Source organism: Mizuhopecten yessoensis, unplaced genomic scaffold, assembly GCF_002113885.1.
Source record: "Mizuhopecten yessoensis strain PY_sf001 unplaced genomic scaffold, ASM211388v2 scaffold9541, whole genome shotgun sequence".
Taxonomy (NCBI): Eukaryota; Metazoa; Mollusca; class Bivalvia; order Pectinida; family Pectinidae; genus Mizuhopecten; species Mizuhopecten yessoensis.
This window is the reverse complement of record NW_018408099.1, coordinates 160362-179638: the sequence shown is the minus strand read 5'-3', so window position 1 is coordinate 179638 and position 19277 is coordinate 160362. Positions and strand designations below refer to the sequence as shown.

Genomic DNA, 19277 nt, shown 5'->3' with positions numbered 1-19277 from the left:
GCCCGCCCGCCCGCCCACGTGATAACATAATACGTCCCCGTCTTCGACAGGCGTATAAAAACGACATACAATCTTGGTTTTACCTAACTTTTCATTTTCTCACTAAACAAAGATTCTAATTTCTAAAACACATTAGATATCAACTAAAGACAAGTGGGGATTAGGGACCAACTCTCTCTATTTAGTAGGGGAGCTCCCGATTTAGGACCCTTAAATTTGGTGGTTTTGGCCAAATAGTTTTCTAAAGTATACCTGTATTCTAAAATCTAATGATCTCATCTGAAAGAACAACTTAAAATATGTCACTTTAAAGGGTTATTTTGTCTCTATGGGGTATATATATACACAAAGTTAGCATGCAGAGTCTCCCCCATGGAAATTTCAAGAAGGTGGCAAGTATGGACTATATATCCTACAGCAATTTTGTGTACTGGGTTACATCACATCAGACATATGGGTACTTATATTCTACTTACCTAAGTGGTTTCAAAGTGGTTGATGGTTTGAGGGAGTCTTTCATGTTGTGAAGCTGTAGTTGTACTAGCACATTGGCCATATTGGAATAGATCTTTCCTGCTTTTGAATTCATGGATGGGAAATATTCTGTCATGAAAATCTTCGCCCCGCAAACATCAATTGGGCGAAAGGTTGGGTCAAATGACTTCGAATCCTGGCGAGTTCCTAAGAATTCTTCGATTATCTGAAAATGATATTTTAAAAATATATTATATATATATACATACATAACCATGCATGTAAATTAAAAGAAATGAGGCAAAGTATTGTGAACAATCAATAGTTCCACACATTAAGACTTCAGTATTCAGAGTGAATAAAGGGCCATAACTATGTTTATATATAGATGGGCATAACACATGAATTCAGTGTGTGATACTCGGCCCTGCCAAAAGATACTCAAATACAAATTGGGTAGCCGATGGTGCATAGGAGATATGCTGCAAACGAAGTAACTTACATAAAGTCATCTCTTGACAGTAGAAATACTATATAGATACTACCTATTATAGCAAACAGAAGATATCACAGAATTAGAAAAAGATACAGTTCCATAGATGAAAGGCACAAAAAAAAAAAATAAAAAAATCCCATTGTATAAGTATCTTTCTGAACACCACTGTGTCATATATATTAACATGCAAATACTGTAGTGTATTAGAAATTTCAATGTCTTTAAAGCGACAGGCCCAGCACTTTTTAATATGTGCCGTGTTTTTACTTCATAACAAGAGGCCCAATGGGCCTGAATCGCTCACCTGGTATTAATCTCACACTTGTAAACTTAAAAGTAGACTAAATTACAGCTACAGGTAAAATATCAGTGTTTGATTCATAATAACCTTATAAAAGATTTAAACATATGATGCCTGTGACCTTGAATGTCGAACATTTTTGGCAAAACATCATTACCCTGGACCTTTTGGTTATACAGAACAAGTCATTTAAAGATTTAAACATATATTGACCACTGTGACCTTGAATATGGGCGAAGGTCATTCATTTTAACAAACTTGGTAGCCCTTCATCCCACCATGTAAATGACCAAATATCATCACCCTTGGTCTTTTGCTTATTGAGAAGTTGTTTAAAGATTTTAAACATATTTGACCCCTGTGACCTTGAATATAGTCAAAGGTCATTCATTTGGATAACCTTGGTAGCCCTTTATCCCAGCATGTTACTGGCTAAATATCATTATCCTAGGCCTCTTAGTTATTCAGAAGAAGCTGTATAAAGGTTTTAAACATATTTGACCCCTGTGACCTTGAATATAAGTAAAGGTCATTCATTTGAACAAACTTGGTAGCCATTTATCCCAGCAAGCTACTGGCCAAATATCATCATGTTATTGGGCTATTGAGTAGAAGTTGTTTAAAGGGTTTTTAAACATATTTGACCCCTGTGACCTTGAATATAAGTCAAGGTCATTCATTTGAACAAACTTGGTAGCCCTTCATCACAGCATGCTACTGGCCAAATAGCATCATCGTAGGCCTTTTGGGTATTGAGGAGAAATTGTTTTAAGGTGTCTAACATATTTGACCCTTGTGACCTTGAATATAAATAAAGGTCATTCATTTGAACAAGCTTGGTAGCCCTTCATCCTAGCATGCTACTAACTCAATATCATCATCCTAGGACTTTTGGTTATTGAGGAGAAGTTGTATAAAGGTTTTAAACATATTTTACCATTGTGACCTTGAATATTTGTCAAGGTCATTCATTTGAACAAACTTGGTAGACCTTCATCCCAGTAAATTACTGACCAAATATCCTTATCCTAGGCCTCTTGATTATTCAGAAGAAGTTCTTCAAAGGTTTTAAACATATTTGACCCCTGTGACCTTGAATATAAGTCAAGGTCATTCATTTGAACAAACTTGGTAGCCCTATACCACAGCCTGCTTCTGGCCAAATAGCATCATCCTAGGCCTTTTGGCTATTGAGAAGAAGTTGTTTAAAGGTTTTTAACATATTTGACCCCTGTGACCTTTAATATCGGTAAAGGTCATTCATTTGAACAAACTTGGTAGCCATTTATCCTAGCATGATACTGGCCAAATATCATTATTCTAGGCCTCTTAGTTATTCACAAGAAATTGTTTAAAGATTTTTTAAGACAATTAACCCCTGTGACCTTGAAAATGGATGAAGGTCATTCATTTAACAAATTTGGTAGCCCTTTATTTAAGCATGCTAATGGCCAAATACCATCACCCAGGGCATGTTGGTTATTCAGAAGTAGTTGTTTTCAGTTTTTAACATATTTGACCCCTGTGACCTTGAAAATAGGTGAAGGTCATTTATTTGAACAAACTTGGTAGCCCTTCATCCCAGTTTGCTTTTGGCCAAATATCATCACCCTAGGCCTTTTGGTTATTAAGAAGAAGTTGTTTAAAGTAAAATATTGACGCCGGACAATGTACGGACGACGACGCTGCTACATGGCATAAGCTCTCTTGGCCCTTCGGGCCAGGTGAGCTAAGAAGGGGACTGTATTGTGCATACATTATTGGGTTGACCAATGAAAATGGTCACTAGATCATCAATGTGGTAGACTGAGATATTATACTCATAGAATACCTCTTGATTGGGGAATGTTTCATCTGTCATTGCCTTGTTCCAAAGCCGGAGCTCCAACTCGTGGTTCTTGCGTTGGTGCCAGGAACACCGACATGGTTTTGTCGGAGGAGTGGTGGTATCAGACTCAGCTGTAGGGTTTGGTTTGTATGACAAACAGGATACAGAGGTTCCACAGTAACCACAACCTTCAGACTTGTGACTGGATTTCCCACCTACACAGAGTAAAAGATCACAGTGTCAAGGTCATTCAGTTACTTACCACAGCATAAAGGACATGTGCACACTGCTATAAATAGTATCATCTTATTATGTTATAAATATAGTTTACAATGATGTTGACCTTGATGACAAGTAACTGAGAGGTCATATTTCAGTTTTCACTGTCAAGATCATTCAGTCTAAAATTTGGTCTGTTATTATTGCTTTACATTTTTAGATCTGTGTTGACCTTGTTAAGAGACCTTGTTAGGACCTGTAAGGTAACATTGTTAAATCTGTATTAACATTATTTTGACCTCTTGTCACATTATTTAGATCTGTGATGACTTTTTTAAGAGACCTTGTTAGGACCTGTAAGGTTACATTGTTAAATCTGGATTAACATTATTTTGACCTCTGGTCACATTATTTATATCTGTGTTGACCTTGTTAAGAGACCTTGATAGGACCTGTAAGGTAACATTGTTAAATCTGTATTAACATATTTTGACCTCTGGTCACATTATTTATATCTGTGTTGACCTTGTTAAGAGGCCTTGTTAGGACCTGTAAGGTAACATTGTCAAATCTGTATTAACATTATTTTGCCCTCTTGTCACATTATTTAGATCTGTGATGACTTTTTCAAGAGACCTTGTTAGGACCTGTAAGATAACATTGTTAAATCTGTATTAACATTATATTGACCTCTTGTCACATTATTTAGATCTGTGGTGACCTTGTTAAGAGGCCTTGTTAGGACCTGTAAGGTAACATTGTTAAATCTGTATTAACATTATTTTGCCCTCTGGTCACATTATTTAGATCTGTGGTGACCTTGTTAAGAGGCCTTGTTAGGACCTGTAAGGTTACATTGTTAAATCTGTATTAGCATTATTTTGACCTCTGGTCACATTATTTATATCTGTGTTGACCTTGTTAAGAGACCTTGTTAGGACCTGTAAGGTTACATTGTCAAATCTGCATTAACATTATTTTGACCTCTTGTCACATTGATTAGATCTTTGCGCTGTTTAAACAACTTATGTCATGGTTACATTGTACACCTATGTTGTCTTTGTTATCACCTGTGCTCGCCTTTTTACAACCTGTGTTAACCTATAGAAAACATGTGTTAACCTATTGAACACCTGTGTTAACCTATAGAAAACCTGTGTTAACCTATAGAAAACCTGTGTTAACCTATAGAAAACCTGTGTTAACCTAGACCTAATGAAGAACTGAGGTCACATACTGTTTAGACCTGTGTTTACTATGTTAAAGCTTTCTTTTATCTTGTATAGTCATCCCTAGTCTAGACTTGTGCTTACCTTCATGGTCACAATTACTGCAGTGCTTTGATTTCACCACCTTGTCTAATTCCTTAATCTCTTTGTTATTTTTCCATCCACACAACCTGATCACAAAAGGAAAGTTACATCAGTTGATTCTAAGTATATTGTACATTGTAATATATACTGAAAAAGACACAAGGATCACATAAATTAGTTCTATGATTGTTATAGTGACTTTTGTGTTTCCTTACTGTTCCATATTGGATGGTTAGGGCGATCTTAAGCTGTGTTAATGGGACAATTTTTCAAAAGTGCATTTTTTGCATGACTCACAAAATATTTGCTTAATTTTGATTATTTATACCCTATTTTGTTTAACTCAAATTTTAACATTTCAATAGGGAGTTAACACTATAAAGGGAGATAAGTATTATTTATTTTGCTTTTGTGCATGTTTTAGTTTCAGTTATATACATGTGTATACCCTGATGTATTACTCTTAAAACATATCAACAAGATAATTAGCTATAACAAACTGTAACTATTACTGTAATATTATTTCAGCCAACCAGAAGATATTATGGCCACCTTGAATCCTTACAAAATAAAAGGGGTCTATTTGACATAAGTTATATGTCCACTATATATGTATCACTTCCACAAATTTTCAATATAAGACGTCAAATGTTTTAGGAAAAGTTATATTGGCTTAACTAAGATGATAAATAATAGCAAAATATTTCTTTGTAAAAAAATTGAATGTGAAAATAGATAGGAGATTCAAAACTGCATAATTATCACATGTATTAAGTTTAGTTGAAATTGATCTAGGACATGTAATTTAAGTCTTGTCCAGACAAGTTTTCATCTAAGGACAGGACTGATACAACGTAGGTATAATAATCTGGTGAAGCAGTCGGGAAGTCTACCTGTCCAGTGGGTCTTGTCCCAGCTTTTTTATACTATCAATCAATTCGAGAGCTTTTTTGATCCCAACACCTTCCAACCCTTTCCGGTGCCAGTCACATCCCACCAGCAGTGCACAGACAACCATTGCTCTCCGGTCTAAGCCCAGCTCGCTCTGAATCTTGTCCATCTTGTATACATCAACATAATGTACCTAGAAAACAAAGCCTTGTTACCGCGGTAATGGTTTAGCTAAGTCAGCTACATGTATATCAAAGCCATCGAAGAAAAGCAATGCAAAGTAAAATGTGAATTTTATGTTCGTGTGTTAATCTGGTAATATTATGTAATATTATCCATATTACATTTTTGCATATGGAAAATGTAATGGAAGCTCTTATAATTGAGCTGACAGCAGAGGAAATTGTACAATTTCCTACAGTCAGAATAAATCTGTGTATCTGTGTTACTCTCAGGTATTACGAAGGAGTGGTCAATTTTAAAGAATATGAAACCTAGAGTAGCAAGTGCTGGTAATGAGATCTAAAGTAAATCCCACAGGTAAATGTCCATGTTTATAACTGCAAATGGGACAATTACCAGACATCATGCAAAATAATTGTATCTAGCATATGCATTACAGTTATTTTTCTGCCTTTAGAAATGAAATCTATTAAAAATTGTCATGAATTTTTCAATGTTTGCTAAAATGAAAACATCTGGATCTAGATGTGTTTCATCCAGTCCGCATGAAAGAACAATCCCCATGATATCCAATTCCCGGAAAACTCAAAATTAGACACACTTTAAATAATTCAGACTGTTCCCAAAATATATTACTTCATGAATTTATTGCAGCCAACTTTATATAACTTGGTAATAAGATGGTACACTATAGCATAATCAAGCCACTTATATATGTATACATATATATAGAAAGAAGTTTGAAATATTAAAACCAAGACCATTCCTTCACTGATAAGAATCTGCTACTATCGACTTAAAAAGAAAATAAACCAACCCTTCCTTTTAATATTTTAGTGTATGTTTAAACACTTACCCCTGACTCTGTTCGGTAGTTTCTGTAAACAGTTGTAGCGCCATACAGAAATGCATCTACGTCACTTGTCATTACACCATCCACCTTCTGTCAATGTCACATATAGGAAAAATACAGTTACCATAACAGGAATGATCATGAGACAATGTCAGAAACAAGAGGCCCAGAGGGCCTGTATCGCTCACTTGTTTCTTTTGTTTTATGAAACTGACATATAGGTAACTTCAGACCAAATTTGGTAACTAGAACACAAGACATTTAAACATCTCTTAAACGTTTATTAAGATATTGTTGTTTGAAATTTGAAATTTTTATTCTAAAACTTTTAACCTACTTTGACCTTTGACTCCAGCTAGCACTTAAAATTGACCTTTGAATTCATTACTGTAATATAGAAAATGATTCACACAGCTGGTCTACATAACATAACCAAGAATCATGACTCTAGACCAAATGGTTCTTGAGATATTGTTGTTTGATATTTTAAACATATTTGACCCCTGTGACCTTGAAAGTAGGTCAGGGTCATTTTAATGTGGAAAATGTATAGCACTTCATCCAAGGTACCTGACCATTAACCCCCGACTTGCACTTAAAGTTGACCTTTGACCTCATTACTGTAAGCAAGAAAAAGATTCATACAACTGGTCTACATAACATACCCAAGTATCATGGCTCTAGTCAATATTGTTGTTTGAATGTTTTAACATACATGTATTTGACCCATGACCTTGAAAGTATATGTCAAGGTCATTTTAATGATGACACTTTATAGCACTCCATACCATAAACCTACCGGTCAAATTTCATGACCCTATGTCCTCCAGTTCTTCTTCAGAAGTCGTTCAAAAGAAAAAGTTGACGGCCGGATGACAAACGCCGCAGTACGGCATTAGCTCATGTGGCCATTTGGGCCAGATGAGCTAAAGTCGTCACCCTATGTCATCCAGTTCTTCAGAAGAAGTCGTTCAAAAGAAAAAGTTGACGGCTGGACAACAGGCGCCGCAGTACGGCATAAGCTCACGCGGCCCCTTGAGCTAAAAATTATTAATTTATATTCTGCCATAACATAAAAAAATATATATTAAATACTGATTGTACATGTATCTTATAAATCATTTACATTTCAAAATACAGCTGATGTCTTTTTTTTTTCCGATGCTGCAACCAATGGTCCTTTTCTGCCATTTTAATGTGGATGCATGGCGAAACAATAAGATATGCCCATGAGGGTATGCTTACTAAGACAAAACCAATTTGTCTAGGAACATTAACACATGATTTACATGTTTATATTTGCAATTATAGAGGATAATTGGCCAATGCAAACTGTCTTTGCATGATAGAATGTAGAATTGTAAGCAGGCATAATATCAGCTGTCAAAAGATTTTTACATATACAGTAATACTGCAAAGGGCTGTCTAACAGTATGTCAAAGAGTTACCTACCCCTTCAGCATTGAGAGCGGCACACAAAGCTTCTCCTTCTCCGTCACTGTACAGGAATGGTACGCCAAGAATCTTCAGTAGCTCTTCACACTGTCAAATATATAACCAGCCACATTGAAACACAAAAAATAACATATACATGCTTGAATTATATGGATTCACTCCTCTTTCCCGTGTTTGCATTCACCTTTCAATTCTATTTAAAACCTTTGTAATATTCTCATTTTGAACCAATGCTCTCTCCCTTAATCCTACCAGCGTGCCCCTGCCTCCACCTGATTATCTCTCAGAGGATCTCTCCATTAACCCTACCAGCGTGCCCCTGCCTCCACCTGATTATCTCATAGAGGATCTCTCCCTTAATCCTACCAGCGTGCCCCTGCCTCCCCCTGATTATCTCTCTGAGGATCTCTTCCTTAATCCTACCAGCGTGCCCCTGCCTCCACCTGATTATCTCTCGGAGGATCTCTCCCTTAATCCTACCAGGGTGCCCCTGCCTTCACCTGATTATCTCTCGGAGGATCTCTCCCTTAATCCTACCAGCGTGCCCCTGCCTTCACCTGATTAATTCTCTGAGGATCTCTCCCTTAACCCTACCAGCATGCCCCTGCCTCCACCTGATTATCTCTCTGAGGATCTCTCCCTTAATCCTCCCAGCTTGCCCCTGCCTCCACCTGATTATCTCTCGGAGGATCTCTCCCTTAGTCCTACCAGTGTGCCCCTGCCTCCACCTGATTATCTCATAGAGGATCTCTCCCTTAATCCTACCAGTGCCCTTGCCTCCACCTGATTATCCCTCTGAGGATCTCTCCCTTAGTCCTACCAGTGTGCCCCTGCCTCCACCTGGTTATCTCTCTGAGGATCTCTCCCTTAATCCTACCAGCATGCCAGTGCCTCCACCTGATTATCTCTCGGAGGATCTCTCCCTTAATCCTACCAGTGCCCTTGCCTCCACCTGATTATCCCTCTGAGGATCTCTCCCTTAGTCCTACCAGTGTGCCCCTGCCTCCACCTGATTATCTCTCTGAGGATCTCTCCCTTAATCCTACCAGCATGCCAGTGCCTCCACCTGATTATCTCTCGGAGGATCTCTCCCTTAATCCTACCAGTGCCCTTGCCTCCACCTGATTATCCCTCTGAGGATCTCTCCCTTAGTCCTACCAGTGTGCCCCTGCCTCCACCTGATTATCTCTCTGAGGATCTCTCCCTTAACCCTACCAGCATGCCACTGCCTCCACCTGGTTATCTCTCTGAGGATCTCTCCCTTAATCCTACCAGCATGCCAGTGCCTCCACCTGATTATCTCTCGGAGGATCTCTCCCTTAATCCTACCAGTGCCCTTGCCTCCACCTGATTATCCCTCTGAGGATCTCTCCCTTAGTCCTACCAGTGTGCCCCTGCCTCCACCTGATTATCTCTCTGAGGATCTCTCCCTTAACCCTACCAGCATGCCAGTGCCTCCACCTGATTATCTCTCGGAGGATCTCTCCCTTAATCCTACCAGTGCCCTTGCCTCCACCTGATTATCCCTCTGAGGATCTCTCCCTTAGTCCTACCAGTGTGCCCCTGCCTCCACCTGATTATCTCTCTGAGGATCTCTCCCTTAACCCTACCAGCGTGTCCCGGCCTCCATCTGATTAATTCTCTGAGGATCTCTCCCTTAACCCTACCAGCGTGCCCCTGCCTCCACCTGATTATCTCTCGGAGGATCTCTTCCTTAATCCTACCAGCGTGCCCCTGCCTCCACCTGATTAATTCTCTGAGGATCTCTCCCTTAATCCTACCAGCATGCCCCTGCCTCCACCTGATTATCTCTCAGAGGATCTCTCCCTTAATCCTACCAGAATGCCCCTGTCTCCACCTGATTATCTCTCGGAGGATCTCTTCCTTAATCCTACCAGCGTGCCCCTGCCTCCACCTGATTAATTCTCTGAGGATCTCTCCCTTAATCCTACCAGCATGCCCCTGCCTCCACCTGATTATCTCTCAGAGGATCTCTCCCTTAATCCTACCAGCATGCCCCTGTCTCCACCTGATTATCTCTCGGATGATCTCTCCCTTAATCCTACCAGCATGCCAGTGCCTCCACCTGATTATCTCTCTGAGGATCTCTCCCTTAATGCTACCAGTGCACTTGCCTACACCTGATTATCTCTCTGAGGATATCTCCCTTAATGCTACCAGTGCCCTTGCCTACACCTGATTATCTCTCTGAGGATATCTCCCTTAATGCTACCAGTGCCCTTGCCTCCACCTGATTATCTCTCTGATCTCTCTGAGGATCTCTCCCTTAATCCTACCAGTGCCCTTGCCTCCACCTGATTATCTCTCTGAGGATCTCTCCCTTAATCCTACCAGTATGTCCCTGCCTCCACCACATTATCTCTCTGAGGATATCTCCCTTAATCCTTCCAGCATGCCCCTGCCTTCATGGCCACCTGATTATCTCTCTGAGGATCTTTCCCTTAATCCTTTCAGCATGCCCCTGCCTCCACCTGATTATCTTTTGGAGGATCTCTCCCTTAATCCTACCAGCATGCCCCTGCCTCCACTTGATTTTCTCTTGGAGGATCTCTCTGTGCCACCTGACTTTTTCTCCTCACAGGATTCTGGATATGTCTTTTTAAATTTCTAAACATGCGGAATTGCTGATGATTGGAAACCTACAGTAGCATCAATGGAAATCTCAATGATTTCCTTTAACAGATAAACAGTTCAGAAATATAAGTTTTGTGAGAATGTTAAAATTGTGTGAGAAACAATTCATCTTATCTGTGACAGTAATTAATTATATTTTTTTCCAATCTCAAAAATGTATTGCAGATTTTGCATACTCCATAAATTATAGAAGCAACATGCTCAAAATTGTCAACCAATCAAAGACTGCAATCACTTGGAAATATGATCACACTCTTTAACTCATGTGATATACACTTCTACATCATCTGGTGAAAGACAATGGTATTGTACAACAAATATCAACACATGCTCTAAATACCTTTTTCAGGATGAAAAGGAATTTTGCTCTGCTGTAATCCATTGATGACCTAGCTTCCCCACCCTGGGCCTCCTTACGTTTCTTTATCTCAGCGGCCTTCATTTTGGAGGCAATTCCATCTGCCACAAAGATCAGCTTGATACCATACCCCAGGAGCTCAGTGGTGCGGCAATACAGATTCCTAAAGGTGTTTCAAAATATCACAGATTCAGGAGAAAATTCACAATTTTGTGTTAACAGGGTGTCCCCTTCCTCCATCTTGCCAAAGTTAACAAACTAGTCCAGAATAATTTAAAACAAGACAAAATAATCAGTAAACCCTCCCCTAAAAAGCAGATTAAAGTGCAGAATTTTTGTTTAAAGGAAACCTTATAAGAGGCCCAATTGGACTATAGCACTCTCTTGTTATTCATCTCACATCAGAAGGCTTATGTTATACTTAAGAATCTGCTTGAAGGTAATAATACAATAATCTTCTCTAGTAAAGGGGGGTCAAGGCCTAGGTCATTCACATGAACAAATGTCAAACCCCTTCAATCCAGCAGTCTGTTTACATAGTACTCTATCTTAACTACTGTATATATATATATAGATAATTATAAGTACTGTATATAATCTCTTAATGTAGTAATTAAGGAAGTTGAATACCAAACATACATAAACATAGCATGTGTATAGCTGGAGTCATTACCTGATATAGAGGTTCTTGATAGAACTGACTTGCTGAAATTCCACAACCCAGCTACTGAGGTCTACTGCCACTAGTTTCCCCCGCAGTGACTGTGCACGAATACTCTTGTCCTCAGTGTCAATGGCATCCTCTAAAATCGGCCACAGAGTTTTGACACCCATGATGGTAAGTCTGAGGTCACCAAACTCCCGCAAATATCACATCTTCATATCCAAACTGAAGTTACCTTATGTCATCTTAGGACTATACACATATCTGTAATAAATAAGAAAGCTTAATTCTAGTACATTGTAGATACAATAAATGTAATCACGATCTCTTTTTTTTTAAAAACAATAACTTCTTATAAGGAAATACTGTGTACATATGCCATGTATATGATCCTAAAGTACCAAAATATAAAAGCAGCCACTTGCATAGTGGGACTGGATTAAACTGCAAACAGAAATTTGAAACAATTAAGATCAATTTATCGATTATATTTTATAAAAACCTATAAAATAAGGGAAAACAGAAAAAAAGGAAAATTACAGAAAAGAAGGAAACATTAAAAAGAATATGACAAACAAATATGAAACAATTTAAGAGACGATTTTTTTAAAAATTACATCTATTTTCGCTTCATTTGTATTGAGTGTATTTGGTAACTCAACACTTTAATTGGGTAGTATTGCTGTACCAAAGCTGTCCAGACGGATTTCTATACTCGCTTTTTAACGACTTTAAAAGGTATATACATTATATATAAGGAATATTCGGGGAAAATACTGCCTCACTGACAAGCTAGCTTTTCTAGCGATGCAGTTTAACCTGGGAACCCGCTCACTAGTTCAGCATCGTCGAGCTAGCTTGGTCAGTAGTTGGATATGGGTGACCGCCCACATGTTACATTTGGTGGCAGCGGTGGGATCTCTGTGTGATCATGTAAGGCCAGTTCCCAGTGGTTTGGGAAGGTGCTTTGATACACAGGGAGGACCTACAGCCTTCCCCAGGCCAATGCAAGTCTCAGGACGAGACTTCTCGGAGGGGGGAGTAGTGTATTAGCTAAGGAATATGAGGGGAAAATACTGCCTTTCTGGCAAGCTAGCCTTTCCAGCGATGCAGTATCACCCGGGGACCTGCTCACTAGTTCAGCAGCGTCGAGCATGGTCAGTAGTTGGATGGGTGACATGACTGCCCACAGGTTACATAACTTCTTTTGGAAGCTGCCATGGGAAGAATTATTGTTTTGATTTCTACAGGATGGAATTGGAAGCACTTTTTTTTGTTTATATAAAATTTCTTACAAGATGAATGTACAGTACAAGAAATAAGTGTTTTTATTTACTGATCATGACTTGGTTGTGAATATATATATATAGTTTTGTGAAGCGTAGTTATATATGTTATCGAAATACATTTCATCTATATCTTCTATGGATTTAGTAGAGCTCCCACAATGGGGTCCCGTGACCACTTTTCCTGGGCCAAGATTTGAAAGTTGATTTAAGTCAATATGAGGGTGCTGATTAAAATGAGCTGGGGTGAACCTCTTGAAAATGTAGACTAACTTGGTAAGACACGAAAATTCAAAATTGCCACCATCCGGCTTCGGGTATATAAAAAAAATACATATCTTTGCTTCTAGATGTCCTTTTCATATGATTTTTGGGTCTAAATATATGTTTTTATAGGGTCAGGGAATTCCTAAATTAGCATAATAAGTTGATAAAAGTGAGATGTAGAACGAGAAATGGTCTCTAATAATTTTGCTGTCAAAAACCAGGATAACCGCCAGCTGACTGCAAAGGAAAAGATCAGACAGACACCCTTAATGGTTATGATGCAAAGGTTTCATCTTTAACCATTGTAAATTAGATAAAACAACTGTTGTATGAAAACATTTTGGAATTAATGTCCTCGCACAAGCCAGAATCATATGATTTAACGTCCTATTAACAGCTAAGGCACTTCATTTGTGTTGTGTAAGCGTGAATGTGTGTATGTGTGCTGAAGACAGGGTATGTTGGTGTAGTTGCCTCCTTGTGAAAGCATGGATCTGATGCCAACTCTATAGTGCTATCATGCCAAAGGCACCAAGCACAGCATTCCGTCCGGTCACATTATACTGACAACAGATGAACCAGTTGTTGCCGTTCTCCTAAATGCTGAATGTTAAGCAGAGAATAACAACTAACATTTTTAAGGACTTTGGTATGTCCCGGCCTTTGGACAGAACCCATCGCCTTCCTTACTTGGGCAAACATTCAACATCAACGCCAAAAGTGAGGTGTTGCCAAGCAAGGCGCAAGGAAATAATCGGTAGTTTGAAGTAGAAAGGTATATTCAACAGATCCCAAATATTGCAATGGGCATGTTGGGCGCAACGGCGCATATGGTAATAATCCCGCATTTGGGTAACACTTTGTATGTTATGATTGAATGCACTTCAAATCTACTTTCACTATCCTATATAAAAAATCAAAATGTTGTACTTCACTTACGTTGTTGAAAATCGCCATATCTATTGGTTATTACAAACAAATTTTGGTTGAACAGTTTTTGGTTTTGAAAGTATTTCACGACCTTTGAAGCCTTAGAAAAGTTGGGACATCTAAAATCACGAAAATCTCAAAACACGAAAAAACGTTCAACCAAAAGTTGTTTATAATAACCATATAAATAGCGATTTTTAATAAAGATAGTGAAGTACAAAATTTTGATTTTTTATATAGGATAGTGAAAGTAGATTCGAAGTGCATTCAACCATAACATACAAAGATGTTACCCAAATGCAGGATTATTTCCCATATGTGCCTCATGGGTGCAGCAGATTTATTTTGGTCGATGTTATATAGGCCTATGTCCCCAAATGGAACGCACAAAAGCTAATACCGAATGAATCAGATGAGGACGGGCCGGGTGTCAAGGGAGTCGCCGCCACAAACAGAAAATAGTTAGAAAAGAATCATGACAGCAAACAATGACGACTCCTTGGTCCGAATAGTTTGATGCGTTGGTTTAAATTTGTCGCTACTTCTACTTCTAGCCCTAGCCTAATCGATATTTCTCTTAGCATAAATACTGCTAGCAAGTATTAATTTATACTTACAACAAGATGTGAAGTAGTTATCAGCTTGGTAATGTTTACTTTAGCCTTTCGGAACTTTTTGGGGATTTTCAATTGAACATTGAAGAGTTCCAAAATACCTAAAATGGCGGACAACGAAGTGGAAAGGTTGACTCAAGCAATAAGTTTAACACAAAAACTACGGACAAGCGTCACCCGTGTTTTTTCTGACTTGTCAGATGGTTATCACATCAGTCAAGGAAACGAAAAAGCATCTCTAAATGTTTTACAAAAGGCATTATTGACAGTAAATGACAATTACAGGTATATCTCTTCATATTGAACATTCAGTCTTTTGTTTCAGATTGTCATGTACTGTGCTTACCTTATGTAGTTAGGGCATGCTGAGTGTACTTTCGCTTGAACAAGCGTTGTGATCAATCTACACTTTACTGACTATTAAAGTATAACCGAAAGAGTATATTTCCAAAGGGTATATATGCGTGTTTAAACATTTTAAGAATGTTGATATCACTATTTATGGCCCAGAATTCTTCCAGTTGTCTCCCTTAGGCTATTGGGATGGACAAGTAATGTCAGTTTTTTGTACTATAAGTTACTACATGTACGTAGAAATATACTATCTCATTGTATGGACTCGTGGATATATACAGGCCTTTTTATAGCCGAATAATGCGAATATGGGCCAGTTCCCCCGTCCAATTTTGGCAATATTTTCCCATATTTATGCTTTATTTCCCAAGTTGCAATTAAAAATTCACCCACTTGTAACTAAAATACTGCATAAATTTCTAGTTCCACAACTGAGTGATTTAATTCATTTTCTCTGTGTTGATGTTAATTGTCACTACTGATATTTTTATAATAAATAATGAACAGCAAGGAACAAAAATAAAGATCTAATCCATGCTCCCCTCTTGTACTCTCCCCCTGGCTCAGGCCTGCAGCCCTACATATACCTGGATGGGACGACATACACCTACAGAATATATATATTTCCCCCTATTTCAAAAAAAGGGTACTAACATTCTATTCCTGCATTATTCACTGGGACTGTGGTTTTGTCTAAAATGCAGATCACACATGTACAGTACGTAGTAAATCATTTTTTATTGAGGGCTCAGTCAGCTCTATCAAAAAATACTAAAAAGAATTCTAGATAAATAGACAGGTTTTTTGACAATATTTACAGTTGCCTTTTTAAATATGCAAAACTGAAAAACCTTTAAAAGTTATGAACATCTATTATTTGATACATCAATAGAAATTTTGATGAAACAGATTTATTTTATTTCTGCCACAAAGTTCCTTTTATATGAATAAAGTTTAAAGTTTTAAACTTCGAATTAAATAAAATTCAAATTCATCAAATTTCATATTCTAAATTTGGCAATGTAAGCTTTTCTTTTTTTCTGATTTTGTCTACAGTGTACATATAATTTTTTTATTATTTACTTCATGGCCAAATATTAAAACATGTTCATTCTGTGAAATACCTAGGAGTAACCCTCGGATCAGATTTGAAATGGGACTCTAGATCTCATGTAGATCACATTTGCAACAAGGCAGATTCTACTCTATACTCTAGTATATAATTTTCAGAAGAAACCTAAAAGTAAGCTCGGCAACATTTAAGAACAGGCTGCTTACAAATCTTTGGTTAGACCCTCTTTAGAATATGCTTGCTCTGTTTGGGATCCTTACACAAAAAAAGACATAAAAAAAAATTGTCCAGAGGAGAGGAGCCTGATATGTGTCAAATCGCTTTCGATTGGGGGTTGCCCAATCACTGACCTGCTCGGACCTCTCTCTCGGACTGTCTTTGAAATAAATTGTTCCTCTCTTAACTCTACTTTCTACTCCACTTTATAATTTAGTGCTGGCGGACGGTCGGGTAAGTCCTGTCGGTCCGGATCGTCCCAATCACTTGCTAGCTCAGACTGTATTTGTCAGTACAAACCCAAACCCGTCTTATCCTCCCCCCTCCCTTCAATCTGTTACCTTATCATCTGAATAAATATAATAGGTAATTATTAATAATTATGTAACATATATAGTCTCTAGATCTGTCATTTGTGCTGTATTAATTAACCCAATTTCGTGACAAAATCTTCAATTAGTTGAGGTGGTCATGATATATATGGTAGAACTAGAACTATATCATGTTAATTTTAGTTGATATATATCTACCAGTACACAATTACATAATTGCATTTAATGGTATTTTATATTTTCAAAATGTTTTTTTGTAGTGACTTGGAAAAACTCGTTCCTAACCTAAACAGTGTGAATATCACTGCTCCTAACAGTGCTCTGGTTGGAATTGACCCTGTGTATGATAAAACACCCATTTACTCACAGATCACTCATGCTCACAAGTGGACAAATAAGGTAACTGTGTGTGTAATAGTTGTATCAATATACATAATCAAATGTAGAATGACAAACATGTGAAATATCAGTCACTGATAAAAAAAAATGAGTTCAACTTATTAATAAGTCGTAAGTGACCAAATACATGTACAAAAGTTTAGTTCCTGTGAAATAAAAGTTTTTAAGCAGTATCAACTATCAAGCAACAGTTAACAGACCCTATGCGTGTACATGCAGTGGCTTAAGTAAAATTGCTTGGATTTTCACTTGGTTTTGCTTGAAACTGAAAGTTTGATATATTTTGGGGGAATATCAGATTGGTTGAGTCTTATGTAAAGTTAAACAAAGATTGTATTTCTTTCAGGCAGTTGGTGATATTTATTATATATGTGTGAATATATATATATACTCTTCTCCACAAAAACTTCACTTTACTGGGAACTGTTTGTTACATCTTAAGTACAAGTTATTCTGTATAATGCTGAAATACATGTTATTACATTGTCATCCTTTTCGAGTTAAATAAGTTGCTTTGTAACAGTGCTAAAATTCAAATTGTACTGCTGATGTTTCTTTCATTTTGATGTAAAATACATTGGCATTTAGAAATGTTAAACATCATTTAAAAGATTGATCAATTCAAAAGATGTTCCCTATATCTTTATGAATTCTGTATTATTGTCAAACTTGAAGTGAATTATGATTCTGTCTTGTGTTCTAGGTTCACAAGCTAGCAGACTATGCCAGTGCAATCTTAAGCCCAAACCAGCTGAAACGAACACACCAAGGGGGGCAACCCTTGGCGATCAAACGACAAAGAAAGACACCTCATGCCCATGCCATTCCTCCACAGTAAGGACAATTTCCTGTCTAATCGGACAGTCAGATGTTGATTACCATGATTCCATTTAAAAAATAATTGGTTATCACCTATTTATTTTTGAAATGAATATTTTGATTTCAAATTAATTAGATTGAAATATTGATGATCCTGTGGTTCACTTGATCCTTGTATCTATCATCAGCATGTTATTGGATGGTGGTGTACAATGCTGAGGTTGACTGTTTCAGGGGTGTGGATCAGTGCATCAGTGCATTGGAACGGCTATGGTCAGATATGCCGATAACACTGTCACGTCCTATGGGTAATTGTGCAGTGCTGCAGGTAAGATATGTAATTTCTAAAATTTGTTCTAATGCTTAAATATAATTAAAAGCAAAGTATGAAATGATCACTGGTTAAAAATAAATAAACACATAATTGTTCACTTTGAAAAATTCAGAAAAGATCATATTTTTAAGAGCGGTTCAGGCATAAACAAAAATCAGTAAAGTCCTATAAAAGTTTTTTAATAAGTTTTACTTTCCGTAGATAACCCTATCCCGCACCCTGCGAGCTCTCATTGTACTGCGTGGCCTGCTCATCGAATCTGTCATTGTCAAGGCCTACTCAGAGGATTTTCTCACACCAGAAGGAAAGGTAAAATCTTCATCATCAGCCTCTGTAACATTATTTGGTTATAAAATGTATTGTACATGTCAGTCAGAGTACCTGGTAGAGATTTTACAAGTTTGGATCTGTTTCAAAATAGAGTAATCTTATAATTATATACACCAGCATACTGCCTCCAGCACACATGCACACATCCAAGCATATATTACACACATACACAATCGTAGAGGTATGTCCTTAAGGACCTTAGTTGTTGATAGGATGTTTAACAAAGTAAAACCAAATCGGATCCATTTAAGAATAGTCCAGATAAAATACCTTGTTCCTTTCTCCCATTTATATTGTACTCTGACATAGATAGTAGGTAAAATCAGTTATCTACTCAAATTCCCTATACCTAGGAGTTTAACACTGTTCAGTTTGTAGTTTTGAACTTGATACATTTTTAGGTCACCTGAGACAAAGTCTCAAGTGACCTATTGCGATCGCCTTTTGTCCGTCGTCGTCCGTCGTGCGTCCGTAAACAATTTACATTTTCGACTTCTTCTCCAAAACCACTGAACCAATTTCAATGAAATTTTGCAGGAACCTTCCATGGACAAAGGTCAACAAAAAAAGTTGCCGGTTTAGTTCTAAGCCCCCAGGGGCCTGAGGGGCGGGGCCAAAAAGGGTCAAATTGACT

At 37.7% G+C, this 19277-nt stretch overlaps 2 protein-coding genes across 4 annotated transcripts in view; one reads left to right on the top strand and one right to left on the bottom strand.

The window, feature by feature from the left end:
- Positions 1-14875, bottom strand: part of LOC110458313 (flap endonuclease GEN homolog 1-like) — a 20468-nt gene extending 5593 nt beyond the window's left edge. For all 3 annotated transcript variants that reach the window (XM_021509964.1, XM_021509966.1, XM_021509965.1), the window contains exons 1-9: positions 14791-14875; positions 11700-11954; positions 11009-11189; positions 8011-8100; positions 6562-6648; positions 5525-5715; positions 4632-4717; positions 3103-3314; positions 477-700 (exon numbers count right to left, since the gene is read on the bottom strand). In XM_021509964.1, coding sequence (XP_021365639.1) covers positions 477-700; positions 3103-3314; positions 4632-4717; positions 5525-5715; positions 6562-6648; positions 8011-8100; positions 11009-11189; positions 11700-11860 — 1232 coding nt within the window. In that variant the 5' untranslated portion in view covers positions 11861-11954; positions 14791-14875. The remainder of the gene's footprint in view (positions 1-476; positions 701-3102; positions 3315-4631; positions 4718-5524; positions 5716-6561; positions 6649-8010; positions 8101-11008; positions 11190-11699; positions 11955-14790) is intronic.
- LOC110458315 (mediator of RNA polymerase II transcription subunit 27-like) overlaps positions 14841-19277 on the top strand; it is an 8871-nt gene continuing 4434 nt past the window's right edge. Inside the window, exons 1-5 of the mRNA XM_021509967.1 lie at positions 14841-15072; positions 17022-17160; positions 17864-17994; positions 18214-18307; positions 18515-18622. Of these exons, the coding sequence (XP_021365642.1) occupies positions 14894-15072; positions 17022-17160; positions 17864-17994; positions 18214-18307; positions 18515-18622 (651 nt within the window). The 5' untranslated portion in view covers positions 14841-14893. The remainder of the gene's footprint in view (positions 15073-17021; positions 17161-17863; positions 17995-18213; positions 18308-18514; positions 18623-19277) is intronic.